The sequence below is a fragment of the Panthera pardus genome, unplaced genomic scaffold (genome assembly GCF_024362965.1).
Source record: "Panthera pardus isolate Hobbes unplaced genomic scaffold, ASM2436296v1 HiC_scaffold_13, whole genome shotgun sequence".
NCBI lineage: Eukaryota > Metazoa > Chordata > Mammalia > Carnivora > Felidae > Panthera > Panthera pardus.
The window spans coordinates 25,762,772-25,779,055 of NW_026526688.1; the positions used below are offsets into that span (position 1 = coordinate 25,762,772).

At 41.8% G+C, this 16,284-nt stretch overlaps 1 protein-coding gene across 5 annotated transcripts in view; it reads right to left on the reverse strand.

Moving 5' to 3' along the window:
- Positions 1-16,284, reverse strand: part of TRMT9B (tRNA methyltransferase 9B (putative)) — a 73,203-nt gene that overhangs the window by 18,335 nt on the left and 38,584 nt on the right. For 3 of the 5 annotated variants that reach the window (XM_019466780.2, XM_019466779.2, XM_019466781.2), the window contains exons 2-3: positions 12,848-13,047; positions 1,030-1,238 (exon numbers count right to left, since the gene is read on the reverse strand). In XM_019466780.2, coding sequence (XP_019322325.2) covers positions 1,030-1,183 — 154 coding nt within the window. In that variant the 5' untranslated portion in view covers positions 1,184-1,238; positions 12,848-13,047. The remainder of the gene's footprint in view (positions 1-1,029; positions 1,239-12,847; positions 13,048-16,284) is intronic. The other 2 variants (XM_019466782.2, XM_019466783.2) reach the window with 2 other exon arrangements.

Sequence of the window (16,284 nt, forward strand, 5' to 3'; positions counted from 1 at the left end):
ATATGAGAATGTAGCATGTGATGATACTGTTATCCCAAAGTCACTTATTAAATGGTTCCTTTTGTCCTATTTTAATATTCTGGCATTTTGCTAACATTGTGGTTGGTAAGAGTTCCAAACTTGAGGTATCTTCTGAAACCACATTTAATTAAAAAAAAAAAATGACATGCTAGATTTTTTAGAGACTCTCCATTTCTACGTGATATGCACCCCTTCCCCAAATTCCACACTGCTTATACCATCCTTAACATGCTAAAAGTCCTGGGCACTGGGACTAATACTAATATCTCTTGCTAATATTTAGAATAAATATTTACAGTAAATGGCAAATCAGATGGAATTTACAACTACAGAAATTTATGACTTCTGGGCACAGTCTGCATGCAGTTGCTGGAAACAGTTTTAGATGGACATGCCTCAAATAGAAACCCTACCGTGTCTTAAACTTAGTCTTAGATCTACTGGGTTGTGGTTTACCACTGATTCAGAAAGACACTGAGCCAAAGTCTTCCAGGCAAATCAGTGATTATGAAGGTATGACCTAATTAAAGATATGCTCCAATAATGAAAGACCTACAGAATAGTTAAGGGAAAGGATCTATGAGATTAATAAGAGGTTATAGGACTTCTTTTGTAGTCCCACAATTCTGGCTCTTCTGTAGAAGGCATGAGAGCCGCTCAAGGTGAGCCACCAAAACGTTATTTACAAATGTGAGTCGCTCTACATTTCAAACGGTCAGTTTCACCCGCAGTCATTTGTCATGATTTATTCATTCAATGTCAGGTCGATTTCGAGGGAGGATGTATGCAGAGGTTCTTGAAAAGGTCACCATTGTATAAATGTAGCTTTCAGGAAGTTTCCTAACTTTCTGACTTGATGAATTTCTGCTATAAAGTGAATACTCTAGGTCCTGGCAGGCCAAAGACACAATTTTCGACTTCTGGGTAGAACAAAAATGTAAAATGAATCTGAAAAGGAAAGGCACAATAGAATATATTTCAGACTATGTGGCACAACCCCGGGGTTACCTATGTCAGCGATGAGGCTGCCCGGCTTCTGCTCCTGGAGGAACTGGCGGACGCGAGGCCAGGCTTTGCTCTGCAGGTCATTGAAGTAAGGTGCGGTGCCCTCATACACATCATGTACATGCTGCTTTTCCAGCTGGGCAGCTTCATGATCCATCCTGGGAATGGGGCCGCCCCCAAGAAATGCCGGTCAGAGTACACAGCAGAAGGAGCTGAAGGAGGATGCAGATTTTCTAAGATTAGGAACCTACAACTGCCAAGGTCATACTGTCCTTATACTTTTTTTTTTAACTGAAAATAACAAAATCTGCACTGTAACCCCACCATAATTGTCCAAAGACTAGCAAATGCATAGTTTTTACCTGCATATCTTCAGAAAATAATGGTTTGGAAATGAGCCAGTCAGTGTGAGTTCCTGTACAGGATCAATTCTTAATTCTGGAAGCATATACAAAAGGTTCACCAAATGGTTCACCCTGGATAAAATCATTCTATTTAATGCTACAGAAGTTTTAAAATTTTATAACAGGTAGCTCATCACTCCAATCCAATCACAAAGCCCTATTGATTCGACCTTTTTAACGTCTTTGGATGCTAACCATTTCTCAATCTCCCTACTGATCCAGCTTTAGAAAAGGTGCTCGCCTCTTTTCTGAATTACTTTCATAGCCGTAAACAGATTTTGGGGGGACAGATTTTGGTTGCCCCTCAATCCCTTTCCTTCACTTATGGAAGGAACTATCCACAACTGTTTTCCTAAAACAGAAATCTAATAATGTTGTTTTCCACCTTAGATTTCTTCAAAGGCATTTTATAGCTTGTCCAGTCAAGTTCAGGTGTCTTAGTAGGGCATACAAGGCTCTTTCTGATCTGGCCTCAACTTATCTCTTGAAGCTATTTCTCACCGCCCTTCCCTAGCATCAGATGAGGCTGTATTGCTCAGTGCCCCATGGTTTCTCAGACGCGACACACTCTCTCTCATCCAGGGGCCTGAATGGATACTTATGCTTTGCTTGGCTAACTTCTGTTCATTCTTGACACGAGCATCACCTCTTGCAGAAAGCCTTCTCTGACCTCTCATGCAGGATCAGGAAATCAGAAAGGAGTGAGAAAAATGAAAGAGCAGTCTTAGAGGCCCCTGCTGGGTTAGGTTTAATCTTTGAATTATTCTCTTGTGGCATGTGAGTGAAGAGTATCCCAGGGAAGTGGCCAGGGGCTCAGCTTGTAGCTTTTTACCAATCAATATGAAAGTATTTTCAATCATTTAAGAACCCATTTGGCCCCACTGGTGCGTATCAGCTAGTTTGCTCCTGCCCCTTTTACTCCCGTGCATCCCGTGCACGCTGCCACCGACACAGAGGGCTATAATCATTGATTGGATACTTGCCTCTAGCACTGGCTGGAAGATGCTAGAGTTCAAGGGCTCGCCTTATTTAATGCCGAATCTGCCAGAGTTTGCACACGGCAGATGCTCAATAACGAACAAACACAAGCAGAACTGACTAATCCTGAGTCCAGAGGGTGGCACTGGGTTTGGTAGAAAAGGGAGTGACCCTGGGGAGTGTGGGAAGAGATACACTCACAAACTTGAAGATGAAAGAGTGACAAGAGAGGGGTACAGTCTCTAGACAGCAGACAGCCTGTGTGTCCCGCTCCCCACCCTCCCTCCCCCTCACCAGTCCCACCCTGGAAAGTAGAAAGCGCTTGAGCAAGATGGTATCTGATTAGTTATTGCAAAGTACCTCCCTTCTTACCCTCCTTTGCATTTAAGAAATCTCTTGTGGAGAGGGGTGCCTGGGCGGCTCAGTCGGTTAAGCATCCGACTCTTGATTTCAGCTCAGGTCATTGATCTCACAGTTCGTGAGTTTGAGCCCTGCATAGGGCTCTGCACCGAGATAGCAGAGACTGCTTGGGATTCTCTCTCTGCCCCTCCCTACTTGTCTCTCTCTCTTTCTCAAAATAAACATTAAAAAAAAGAAAGAAAGAAATATCTTGTGTAGAGATACTTTGAGACAACATAAATATCCTGTTTCTCATACTCTCATCCACTAGTTGTAGCATCCTATCCATTGGTGATGCTTGCCCCAAACAGTTATTACTATAATTATCACCAAATGATATTTCAATTCCATCATCCATTCTATGGCAAGGAAGAGCTTTTCAGGATTGACTCCTAAGAAAGCAAATGAGCAGTAGACTATCCTTAATTACTACGGGCTGCCCACAGCCCCTGCAGAAAATCTGGCAAACTCCTAACAGAGTACAAATCTCATTTGTGAGGTCTGACAAAACTTCCACCCAAACTGAAACAGCTTATATTGCACCCTCAACTGGAATTTACAAAGTAAACATATGGCCGGCTATAACTGCCTACACACCAGAAAAACCCAAACACTGAGCGCTTTTCTTTTTAATCAACATCTCAGTAGACTTACGTCTGCTTAAATTTTTTTTTTCCCTCAAGGAATCAGATCCGGCAATACAATTTGGAGGAACCCTAAAACAAATAAATTTTACTTTCTTTTACTTGCACATGGTAATTGGCAATCAACATAAACATAATTATCTTCAATCTGGCTCTACCTGCAAGATCAGAATTTGTAGTATCTGAACAGTACCCCTTGGAGACCTTTCACTAAGTCCTCTTCCAAACTGCCTCTGGCCTCTACCGTAAACAAGCAGCTCTTTTAAAGTGTGTGAACAATATAAGTCCACTTTGTTATTGTATTTTACAGTTAAGAGTATATACTGCAGAATGATTAGCTATGAAACTGATTTGTGGAGCTGGGGCTATCCAAGGTGACATTTTTAACACTGGATTTAAATTTCCCGCAATATTTTCCATATGAATTTTATGCATATAAGCAAATTCCTTGTGGATTAGATCATGTGATTAAGCTAGGGAGGTTGGTACTATAAAATACGAGTGGGGTTCAGGGTGAAGCTAGGGAGATAGGGTTAGGTTTAGCCAGGCTTTTTAACCTGTGGGCTGTCAAATTCTAGGCCCTTGTAGCTAGCTGATGCCTTGTTGGTGAGTCATGAGAGAAGGGAAAATAATTTGAAAGGTAAGGAGAAGTCAGATGTAGTAATGCACTGAAAATTCAAAGCACTAATTTGGATTTTGTTTTAAGTGCAATGGAAAGTAGAAAATAGTTTTAAGTTGGTAGATGGGTTGGGGGAGGTAGGTAACATGTTTGGATTTACAATTTTTAAAATTTTTTTTAATTTTTAATTTTTTTTTTTTCTAGAGAGTGCACACATGTAAGGGAGGGGCAGAGGGAGGGAGGGAGGGAGGGAGAGAAAGAAAGAAAGAATCTTAAGCAGGCTCCATGCCCAGTACAGAGACTGACTCTGGGCTTCCTCCAATGACGGTGAGATCATGACCTTAGCCAAAATCAAGAGTCCAAGGCTTAACCAACTGAGCCACCTCGGCACCCCTGGTTTTATAATTTTAAAAGATCCCTCTAGGCATATCTTTTAGAGTAGCTATTATTTTATTTGTCACAACCCCCTTTCTTCCGATAATTGGTATCTTGTCCTCCCTGGATGAGCAGGGGACCTAGGCCTGGCCAATCACGGTATCTCTATCGGGACACAATCATTGGTTCAAGGCGATGCAAGGTGAGCCAATCAGAGTCCTTCCTTGAGATAGCTCCGTGTGGAGCTAAAGAACAAGTGGCCCCACCTCTGGCATCACAGACCTGTAAAAATGTGAAGGTCGGGCTGCCAGTGGCTAACTTTCCCCACATAGCAAAGATCTGTCTTTAGGTAATAGAGAATGAAGTGAGGCAAAGTGAATAGACGAGAGACCAATGCGGTGGGAAAAAGAATCATGGCAAGCATAAAATCCTGGTTCTGTTCCCGGAAACTTTGGTTCCTGCAGTCCTGGGGGCTACTCCTCCTACCCAACTCAGGGTCCGTCTGTTCCCCTTTGTGCTTACTCTTGTTGAGTTTCTGACCTGGCCAGCACAAGAGTCCTCTCTCGTTCAGCATTACTTCTACCAAGAGCTTTCTTTTTCTGTTCTACTTCTAGTTTGTAGTCCTTAGAAAATGGAAGAGAGGAGAGAAAGTGATAGGAAACTAACAAAAGAGGTCAGTGCCTTGATGTATTTCCCATGGAGAGAGGTACAAAGAGAAGGACATCAGCAATTCTTCTAGCCACCGGGTCATCATTAAGAAGTCACAAATGTTTAGATGTCCTGTTCTGGGCATGTGATCAGGATAGCACTTCCCCACTCAACTTCCTTCAGGCAAAGCCATGTGTCTTGTTTTGACCATTAAATATCAGAAAAGATGTGGATTACACCTGGGGAGAAGCTTTATGAGCTGGCCTATAGCTCCAGTACCCTTTGCCGTGTCTCTGCAAAATCATGGAAATAGCATGATGTAGGACACCCCCCCCGCCCCCACCCCGAGCGATTTCTCTTGATGGACAGACAGGATGTATGTTTTAAGCCAAAAAAGGGGGGAATAAACAGCTCATCATAAATGCCGAATAGGTAATGATAAAACAGACTATCAATCCTATGTTATTAAAAGGGACCTTGTGACTATGTGAGTCTATCCTACTTTTTTCTTCATACACGTTAACATTTTCCTCTTTACTATAGATATAACAAAATTGGGAGAAAACAGGATATAGTACTATATCCCACTTTTTAAAACTTAATTTAATATTGTGAGCCAAGAAGTGACTTTTGCCTGTGGTTTTCTCCAAACTTCTCAAATAAATGTAATTTCCTTCATCCCTAAATCGATGTGTTTCATAGTCTACCAAGTATTACAATGACTTAAGTAACTCTACCAGATTCTGAACTACTAAAGAAACAACATTAAATATACATCTTTGCCTAGCACTAGATTTAAGTATAACAGGTCTAACCACATTTAATGAGTAAATGGAAAATGAAACTCCAGCCAAATAAACTATATCTTTTTTTAATTTTTTTTATTTTATTTTTAACAGTTTAGGTACAACTGACATATGACTAACTGCACATATTTAACGTGTGCAATTTGGTAAGTTTTAGATGGACATACTTTGGGCACCATGAGACAATTATGATAATGAATATAGCCATCACCCACACAGTTTCCTTGCGCCCCTCTGTAAGCCATCCCTCCCACCTTTTAGTTTTTCTTAATGCCATGTTTCTGGGTAAAGAAACAGGGATGAATGGGTGCACACCGAGACATATGTCCAATACCCACAATTCCAAGCGCAACCTTGAGATTTGATGTGAGCACCAAAAGATGAAATACTTCTAGCGATTGTTGTCAAACTATACACCTACCACACAAATGTATAAACAGTAAAAATATTCAGAGGAGTTGAAAAGGCTTCACGAGAAAAGATTTTCCTAGCCTCTCATCAAGGAGATGAGACATTGCACTTGACCTACAGAGAACACAGGGAACTCTGAGAGACCTTGTCTCATCCCCAGGAGTGGCTCCTTGTCCCTAGGGAGGATTCACTATAGCTGCGTATCGTCAGAACAGTGTCTATAGTAACCATTCCTGGAAAGTCAGCTCAGAGACTGAGCTAATAGCCTCTAAACTCATGGCCCAATCACCAGAAGGGATTTGTCTTTTGTTTGTGATGGGAACTTCTGTTACATTTTTATCCTGAGTTTCCTTCTGCACCGTTATTTTCTCTGCAGTGTTCCATGTTTTGGCTCAATGGAAAACACACGTGGTTTTTTTTTTTTTTCTTATTTAATTCCATCTCAAAATACCTACTGACTATATTTCTGAATTAAAGCCTCTTGCTATGAGGTAAAACAATATGGCTTTTAGAAGAAGAGAGAGAACATCTATAGAATCTTGAGGTAGGTTAAGATTTCTTGAACAGGTCCTTGAAAGCACTAACCATAAAAGGGAAAATAAATAAGTTAGACTGTATTAAAACTAATACATTAGTAGGAGAGTGAAAATTCAACCCACAGGATGTGAGAAGATAGTCACAGTACGTACATCTGACGAAGGACTTGTATCCAGAATACAAAGAATTCTTCCACATCATTAATCAAGAGACCGATAAATCAATATAAACATGGGCAACCCTCCCCCCCACCCAGAACTTCACAGTGGGCAGCAGATGGGCAGGAAACACATGAAAAGGTTCTCATCTTCATTCATAACAGGCAGTTGCAGAATAAAACCACAGTGTGACACTTACATGAGAGAATGGCTAATATGAAGAAAAATGAGAATATGAAGTGTTGGTGAGAACACGGGGCTGCCAGAATTAGAATATGGTTCTAGTTAAAGTGTAAACTGTGTCAGCCTGTTTGGAAGATTATTTGGCAAGTGACAACCAAAGCCAAACCTATGCATATCCTGTGGCTCAGAGATTCTACTCTTTATGTATGTGTATACATATCCAAAAGAAATGCACACACATGTTCACCAAGAGACAGAATTTCCACATAGCACTCTTCAAAACAGCGCAAACATGGAAACTATCTGTATGCCTAATATCAGTAGAATGATCAAATAAATTGTAATGGATTCATGAAATGAAATATTGTAGAGCAACAAGAATGAAAAGTCTGTGACTATATGCAATGAGATGGATCAGTCTCATAAATGTAATGTTAAAAGAGAAAGACACAAAGAGTATCAAGTGTAGGACTCCATTTATGGAAAGTACAAAACCAGGTAAAACAAATCTTTGCCATTAGAAGTGGGATAATGGTTACCAGGAGGTGTAGTAATTGCAAAGGAGCATGGGAGAACTGTCCTGGGGTGCGGATAATATTCTATTTCTTGATCTGGGTTCTGGTTACACAAGTGTGCTTATTTTGTGTACACTTACATGTACTTTATATTTCAATTTAAGAAAACCCTTTCACTTTCAGACAGTTGTCTTACTATGTACTTTAAAGCATTTTAAAACTCAAAGCTGAGCAGAGTATTCTTTCTCAGCTGTGTCCTGCCACTCCCAGGATGAATGAATGCCACTCAGTTAGTGCCTTCTTGGGGACACCTAGAAACTGGAGATCACTAGGTTCAAAGATGAGTGGGGATTTTATTTCAAGGCAGTATCCCCATGAAATTAGATTATGTAATAGTATGTACAAAAAACTGCGGAGCGCGTTTTTAGCTCAGAAGAAATTTAACTGAGGATTTCTTTTCTCTTTTTTCTTGGAATAAAATTATAAAACTTTATTGAAGAACATAAAAAAGACCTAACGAAACAGATAAACCCAGTGCTTGCGATGTGAACCCAAGCACTATGACCTCAACAACCCACACAATAATTCTGATTCACAAACACCTTGCTGGCAACCCTTATGGAGACGGTATAGGGAAATTAACTGAGGATTTCTTAATAATTTAAGATGATGTCTGATGTCAGATTATCCAGTAACCAGTGAAAAAAAAGTATATTTGCTCTTAGAAAGGATGTGATATTATGGCAGCAGGTCAGTGACCCCACTGGTCCACTCAAGAAAAGAAACTCATTTTACCAACATTAGATTCGTGTGTTTACTAGATACTGAATAGCTTTCTCTAAACATTCGATGTGAAATTAAGGATGAATTATGTTAGCTACAGCCTCCAAGTCACAACTAATTGATATATGAGGATTAGGGATCTCAATAAATGGATGGGAACAGTAATTATGTAAAGAATCCAGGAAGGATGCTGCCTTATCCTCAGCTTGTAACAGTGTGTGGGTCCTATTCTTACTTACCATCATTCTCTAATTACCTCGTTCTGTTGTGACTGTTAGTCATTAGCACACTTCTCAGCTACTTCAGTACTTTGTTAGAAATGTTTGGACAAACTGAAACTCCCTGATTTATTACTCCTATGTCAATCAGCTGGAATGTTTAGCCAGTTGTTTATGTGGCTGTCTGTGAGTACACTTATTGGAAAAACCTGCTGAGCTTATTGGAGAATAAAATCTTTCTGAACGATTTCATAATATTTATAAGCCTTGGAACCAAGGAAACAGCAATTTGGAGCCCGATACTTGGACAGTTAATCTCCTGAACAACGCATACGTAACAGAAGAAACAGGGTTCTCCCCCAAAAACAAAGAAAGGAGCCAGAAATATGTGCCAATACAGTTTTTCTTTTTAAAGGAGAAACACGGAATGACAAGGAAAAGGAGAAAGGCACTAGGGGAAGAGAAAAAGAGAAGAAAAAGGAAGACAAATATATATCAAATGATGACTGTGTGCTTCCTATATGTTAATACAAAAGAATCAAGACATGGAAAGGAGGAAAAGTAGACAAAGATCTAAGAGTCCAATTTTATAGGGATAAAAATAAGAAAGAAGAGGGGTGCCTGGGTGGCTCAGTCGGTTAAGCGTCTGACTTTGGCTCAGGTCAAGATCTCTCAGTTGGTGAGTTCAGGCCCCGCATGGGGCTTTGTGCTGACAGCTCAGAGCCTGGAGCCTGCTTCAGATTCTGTGTCTCCTTCTCTCTGCCCCTTTCCTGCTCATGTTCTGTCTCGCTCTCTCTCAGAAAATGAATAAACGTTAAAAAAAAAAAATAAAAACAAAAATAGGAAAGAAGAGATAGAATATGGAATTTTATGTTTTTATTAATTTTATATCTGTTTCAATTAGGGCTCAGAACAAAGTTAATACATTCTAATATTTATTGTTCATAGAATGTATTACCATTAATCATAGAAGTTAGACTCTGACAACTTGTAACTGAGATTTGCTTGGACCCTTTTTTTAAAAAATTAACGTTCAAAATAATGCCAAAGAAGCTTAAAAACCCTTGCTCTAGAAGTCTGGAATTGTATTACGTTGGCGTTTAATAGATTATGTTCATTTCCAGTGTAACTGGAAATTGTTAAAAAGGAAATCGTGAGCCCTGCTTGTATGTAAAGTAACACTTCCTCAAATGAGTGCACTAGAAGTGGGGATCGCCACCCTAGAACTCAGTTAAAGTGCACTTACAAGAAGCATCAATTCAAAGATCACCCAAAGCTGGGCACGGCACTATGTTTCTTAAGGCCCTGTTTCTAATACCGCTAGGGCATAAAAATCAAATCGCTTTAGGCCACTTGATGTGTTTGAAGAATGGACTGCTACCAAAGGACAAAAAAGGAGAGTGGGAGGGAGAAAGGACACTAATGTGTGGACCCTAAAGCATGAAGGGATTGCTGGAGGTGATTTTCTGGTTAATACTTGTTTATTTGTCTGTTTTTTAATAGTAAAACTTCAGTTTGGAAGAGCTGAGGGTCTGCCAAAGGTAGTTGTGGAAAAATAATATTGGGAATCTGAGATTCTGCAAAAGAGTTGATTTCTCCCCAAGCCTGAAGCCATGAACTTATGACCATTATTTGAAATCCCAGAACTTTTAGAAGGTTAAATACTTTTTTTTTTAATGTTTCATTTATTTTTGAGAGACAGAGTAGTAGCAGGGGAGGGGCAGAGAGAGAGGGAGACACAGAATCTGAAGCAGGCTCCAGGCTCTGAGCTGTCAGCACAGAGCGCCACACAGGGCTCGAACCCACAAACCGCGAGATCGTGACCTGAGCCAAAGTCAGACGCTCAACTGACTGAGCCACCCAGGCGCCCCTAGAGGTTAAATACTTTTAAAAACTTCTGCTTATCCTTTCTTCCTTTGAGAAACTGCCCCTCTCTCAGATTCCAAGTGATGCTGGGGTCCGCTGGTCACATACACCAGGGGTGGACATGTGATGCGATCTAGGACAGTCCTTCTCTCTCCCCTGGGAAACTGATAAGAGGTAGTCGGAGCCCAATCACTTAGGGCACAAGCCTAAAGGAAAGATCCTCGGGGTTTCTTCCAAGGGCTGCCTTTCCTGAGGTTTGGTTTGCAGCTCTTTCTTCTATCAGCTACTCAGTACACTCCCAACAAATCCGTCCTTCGTGCCTGAGGGAGAGTTTGTTTTGACGTTTGCTGCCAACGGACTTCGTTACGGACTTGAACGTGTCTTTGCGACCACAACATGCACCTCGGGGTGCCACAGTGGAGGAGATGCACCGTGGTCACCGGTGTTCCGACAGGACTTGCCACAAACAGATGCAGAGACCCTTGTCGGAACCCTGGGGCACTGGGGACACTGGGATGGCAGCGTCCTGTGGGAACCATGCTAGCCTAAGGGAAGATCACGGGTGCAGTAGTCCCGCCATCTTTTCCGTCTCCTGCCTTTCTGTTTTGTTCTGCCACAACCTAGTACATGAGTTGCTGTTACAACTTTCCGGTCTCTCTGTCCCCCTTGCCTTCCACCCCCCTCATCTCAGGCATCCATAACACTGGGAGTTGCACCCCTCGTCCTCATTAACTTGCTGGAGACACTGTGTGCTCTTGTAGTAAGAGGTGGCTGCAGGGACCACCCAGCATATGTGTTACTCCTGGCTTCATGGCTGCAGCTTGTCGTTTTCCCTCCATGAACCCAAGAAAAGCAGTTTAGAATCTCTGTTTCCTGCCAATGCTGGATAATTTTCTAATCATGGCCATTTAATAATATCCCCTCCCTGTTGAAAACCTTTCAGGGGCCTCTGCTCTCTGTAGGAAAAATCTTGCACTCCTTAGTCTGGCATTCAAAGCCCTCCATGACCAGGTGCCAGTCTGTGTTCCCAGGTCTTATATCTTGGTGCTACCGTATCTCAAATTCTCGGATTCTACCCAAAGACCTCTACTCGCCCTTCCCTGAGTGGGTCTTAAAAGAGCTCCTCGTTCAGGTCTTTGCTAAAGCCAACAGACTGTTCTCTGTCATCTGAAATGCTCTATCACCTTCCCCTTCCAAAATCTTACCTGGCCTTCAATGTCTAGCAAGCTTTTTCCGCCTCCATAAAGACTTCATGGAGAGCCATAGGTATAAACCAGCTCCCCCACTCTTTCTGTGTTCTGCATATTTATTATCTCTGTCACTCTTAGGACATTTCTCCTGATACCATCTTGAACCCTCAGCTTTGTATATGTGCCCAACTAGATTCGAAGCTCTTGGAGGGCAGGAACTAGAACATGACCTCTTGTGTATATCACAGAGTGCTTGGGATAATGCTCAACACAGAGCAGACACTCAATATTAACCATAGAATCAATGTATCATTAAGCTCTTTCCTTCGCTCCTTCTGCAAGACAACAATACTTTACTCCAGACAAACAGGTGCTCGAGTCTTTGATCGGAAATCATAAATGCCCTGCAGGGGGCAACAGGCACTGGGAGGAAACAGGGCTAAGACGGAGCTTTCCCAGTTGTGTTTTGTATTTCAGGATTTCCTGTCCTGGTAGACCCTTGTTTTACAGACCTACCGTAGGCATGCAGAAGTCACATTTTTGTAACTAAAAGCAAGCATAAGCATTTAAATTGTTCACCTATTTCTAAATCCCACAGAAGACGCAATATTAAAAAAGAGAACACAACACTGCTTTAACTTTCAAAGACCTACTCAAACTGCAATTCTAATACAACAACACAAGTTGGGTCAGGACAGTTCAAAGACTTGATTATAAAAAAATACTTGAGTTTTTGTGGTTTGTTTTTTTTAACCTTTTAATCCACAATCCTTAAAACTTAACATCTACATATTACCTCCAAGTACAGCTTGCAAACTTTTCTATGATAAAAATGATCATTTAATAACGCTCTTTACGAGAAAAGCATTTTCCTCTCTAAAAAGATACTAAATATATTCTTGCAATTTTAACTTACCCTGTACAACTATTTTCAAACTGGTTTTTATTGCCTAGTGCAAAAATAAACTCCAGCTTCCTTTATATCACATCATCATAAATTTAAAAGTAGAGACACGGGGCCTAATTAGGTTTGCATACAGCCCTACACCCTCATGTTATTTGAATTGCAATAACAAAAGCTACTAACCTGAGTCATCTTGTGATGACAGGAAACTTACTTCTTGTCTTTGTGAATCATGGTAGTTTCTACCCTCAGAGAGTGACGATTTTTGCTCATGACTTTCTCGGTGTGTGATGTAAAGGAAAAGTAGTAGGAGGGAAATCAAACAGTGAGGTCCTTCACGCGATGAAGCAATTCTGCATGAGTCGTTCAAGTGAACACAAGCCCTATTAGGAAAAACACAAATACTGAATGTCATTTTACGTAACAAAAATATTGAACCAGCCACAGCCCAGGGTGACCTCTTGACCTCCACATAAACTACCCAGGGAAGACGGGATTAGAAAGAACTGTTCATACATGGAGTATGCCAGAACTGTAAGAGCAGTTTCTGAATTAATTCCTAAGCTCTCTATAAAATATACAGTACTGTCTCCCCAAATTACATTGAATGATTTCATCTGGTTCCTAGAAAAATTACCAGCCTGGAGAGTCAACTCTGAATCCCATGGCTTAATGAAATGGATACTATTTCAGACAGTATTACTAAACTGCATTAAATCATTCCAGTACTGTTTGCTCAGTATTTGTTCAGAATACCAGCTACTTCCGCATCACTTTAAGAATTACTCCTATTCTTCGTTGTTCCCATTTATTTTTCTTTTTTCATAGCACATAGTACAGTGGGTCTGTCATGAAACCCATCAGAAGACTTAGTTACTTAAAAAAAAAAAAAAAAAAAAAGGACCTTGTATGCCAAAAAGCATGTATGTATAAGTCTTGCAATGTATAAGTCTTGGGGTATAAAATAAGGTCTGGAGAGATGCCTGGTGTGGCAGAAAAGCCAATTCTGTAATACCTCGGGCCGGATTCCTTATCTGAAAATGAAGCAAATGGACCTTAATGTAGCTCACAGTTCTCCACCATTTTCCCTAGTCTTCGTATTCTTTGTGTGAATACCTCACTACCACACGCTGCACCTCTTATATACAGTGATTCTCAGGATGGTGGGGGGTGGAGCATGCATGTGGCTTCCCCCAACCTCCCCCTGCTCTCCACTCCACCCCAATCTTGGTCCAGATCTAATTATCACTGATCGGGATGTGCTCTGGAAAGCTTCTGGGTCTTCAGAATATGCCTATACATTTAAGCCACAGTCATCTCTCAGTCATATCAGGTATATGCTCTGTGCCACCGAGAACCACAAAGCCTGACTTTTAGGAAGAACATTTAAGAAGGGTCTTGAAAGAGCTATTAATCAAAGGATCTCATCTTTCCTCATGCGGTTTTAAAGCCTACCTTTATCCTAAAGGAAATGACGTTTGTTTACCGAGCCCTCATGCCGGTCCCCAAAATAAGTGCTCTCTGCTAGGATTCACCCTTCCATGTCCTGACCTAAACACTCCATTGTCATTGGCCAACTTGGCTGGCTATGCCTTTCCTTCAGGCATTAGTGCCTAAATGAATTAACCCTCTCAGATACACCACTGAAGATGGGTCAGTAAAAGTAGCTAACGAAAGGAATTGTAGACAGTGCAGAAGGCATCTGTTAACTACTTGGGTGGGAGCAGGGGTGGGGAAGATTTCTCTATGCCCAAATCATCCTTCCAACACCTATACATATAACTGACTTTCCTCACGTTTACTAAATTATGATCCAAATCTGCTTCTGTTAAAAATGTGTGAATCATTTTATCTTCTCCAAGAAGTTGCTGGGCAAAGACAAAAGAGGGTAGTATATTCCGTTTAAAATGTTGAATTCAGATGAGTCCTTTAACTATATTAGCCATCTATCTCTAGAGTAGTTAGTATTAAAAAATGTATATCTTCTCCTTTTTTCCTGAATAAATAGGAAACTATCTTCTAGGGCAAAGGTTTGTAACTCAAACCTTCTGAAATTTTGCAGTTAGCCATGTGTGCTCTTCCCTGGGGAAATGGGTCAGCACCTCAAAATTATGGCTTAAGGGCCAAGTCAGTTTTGAGATACATAAAAATTCATTCTTTTACACATTCACTCAGCAAATATTAGTTAAGTTTCTTGTACATATAAGGCACTAAGGATAGAGATAAAACAATCTGTCCATTCAGGAACCCAAAATTTAACATGAGAAACAACACAAAGAAATAGAAAACGAAACTGTGGTAGAAACTTGACTTTAGGAATGGATATATCCTGAGAGCTTCTGAATCCCCAAACGTATGCTGTACCTTATTTAATCCTAATAGTCTTATGATATATATAATTAACCCCACTACAAATTACTAAACATCATAGCCCTTTAGGTCACTTAAAATTCTTCAAAACCACAAACGCCTTGGTCCCATATCTGGTGTAATGAATATTATGATCCAGGTACTATAGGAGCACATAGGACAGGTAACTCGTCCAGCCTGGAGCAGGGGCAGACAGTGAGGGTTCCCTTGAAAGACTGGCATCAGAGCAGGAGTTCAGAAGAGAGAGGGTAAGTCAGATAAAGGGGGAGTGGGTGATTCTAGGCATACAAAACAGCATATGCAAAAAAGAAACAAGACCTATTACACTCTCTTTGATGAACTTCAAGTAAATTAATAATAGCAAGACACGTACACACACGCATTCATAATTTACTATCATCCAGGCTGTTTTAAGCATATAACCTACGTTAACTTTTAGAATCTACCCAATAAGGAAGATGGCGGCGTAGGAGGACGCTGGGCTCACCGTGTCCTGCTGGTCACTTAGATTCTACCTACACCTGCCTAAATAACCCAGAAAACCGCCAGAAGACTAGCAGAACGGAGTCTCCGGAGCCAGGTGCAGATGAGAGGCCCACGGAAGAGGGTAGGAGAGCAGAAAGGCGGTGCGCACTCCACGGACTGGCGGGAGGGAGCCGGGGCAGAGGGGCGGCCTGCCGGCCAAGCAGAGTCCCCGAGTCCAGCTGACAAAAGCGGAGGGGCCGGACGGAGTGTGTTTGGACAGCAAGCGGGACTTAACATCTGGAAGGTTGTAAGTTAACAGCTCTGCTCGGAGAGAGGGAAGGCTGGAAGACGACGGGAGGGAGAGTTGTTGAGCCCCGGACAACAGAGCTCGGCTTGGCGGGGAACAAAGGCGCTCGCCAGCGCCATCTCCCTCACCCATCCCCCAGCCCAAATCCCAAAGGGAACCAGTTCCTGCCAGGGAACTTGCTTGCTCTGTGCAAACACCCAACGCTGTACTTCTGTGGAGCCACCCCTCCGGCAGCGGGTCTGACTCCCTCCCACCGCCACAGGGCCCCTCCTGAAGTGGATCACCTAAGGAGAAGTGAGCTAAGCCTGCTCCCCCCCTCCCCCCACCGTGCACCTTGCCGATCCACCCCAGCTAATACGCCAGACCCTAGCACCACAAGCCTGGCAGTGTGCAAGTAGCCCAGACGGGCCACGCCACCCCACAGTGAATCCTGCCCCTAGGAGAGGGGAAGAGAAGGCACACACCAGTCTGACTGTGG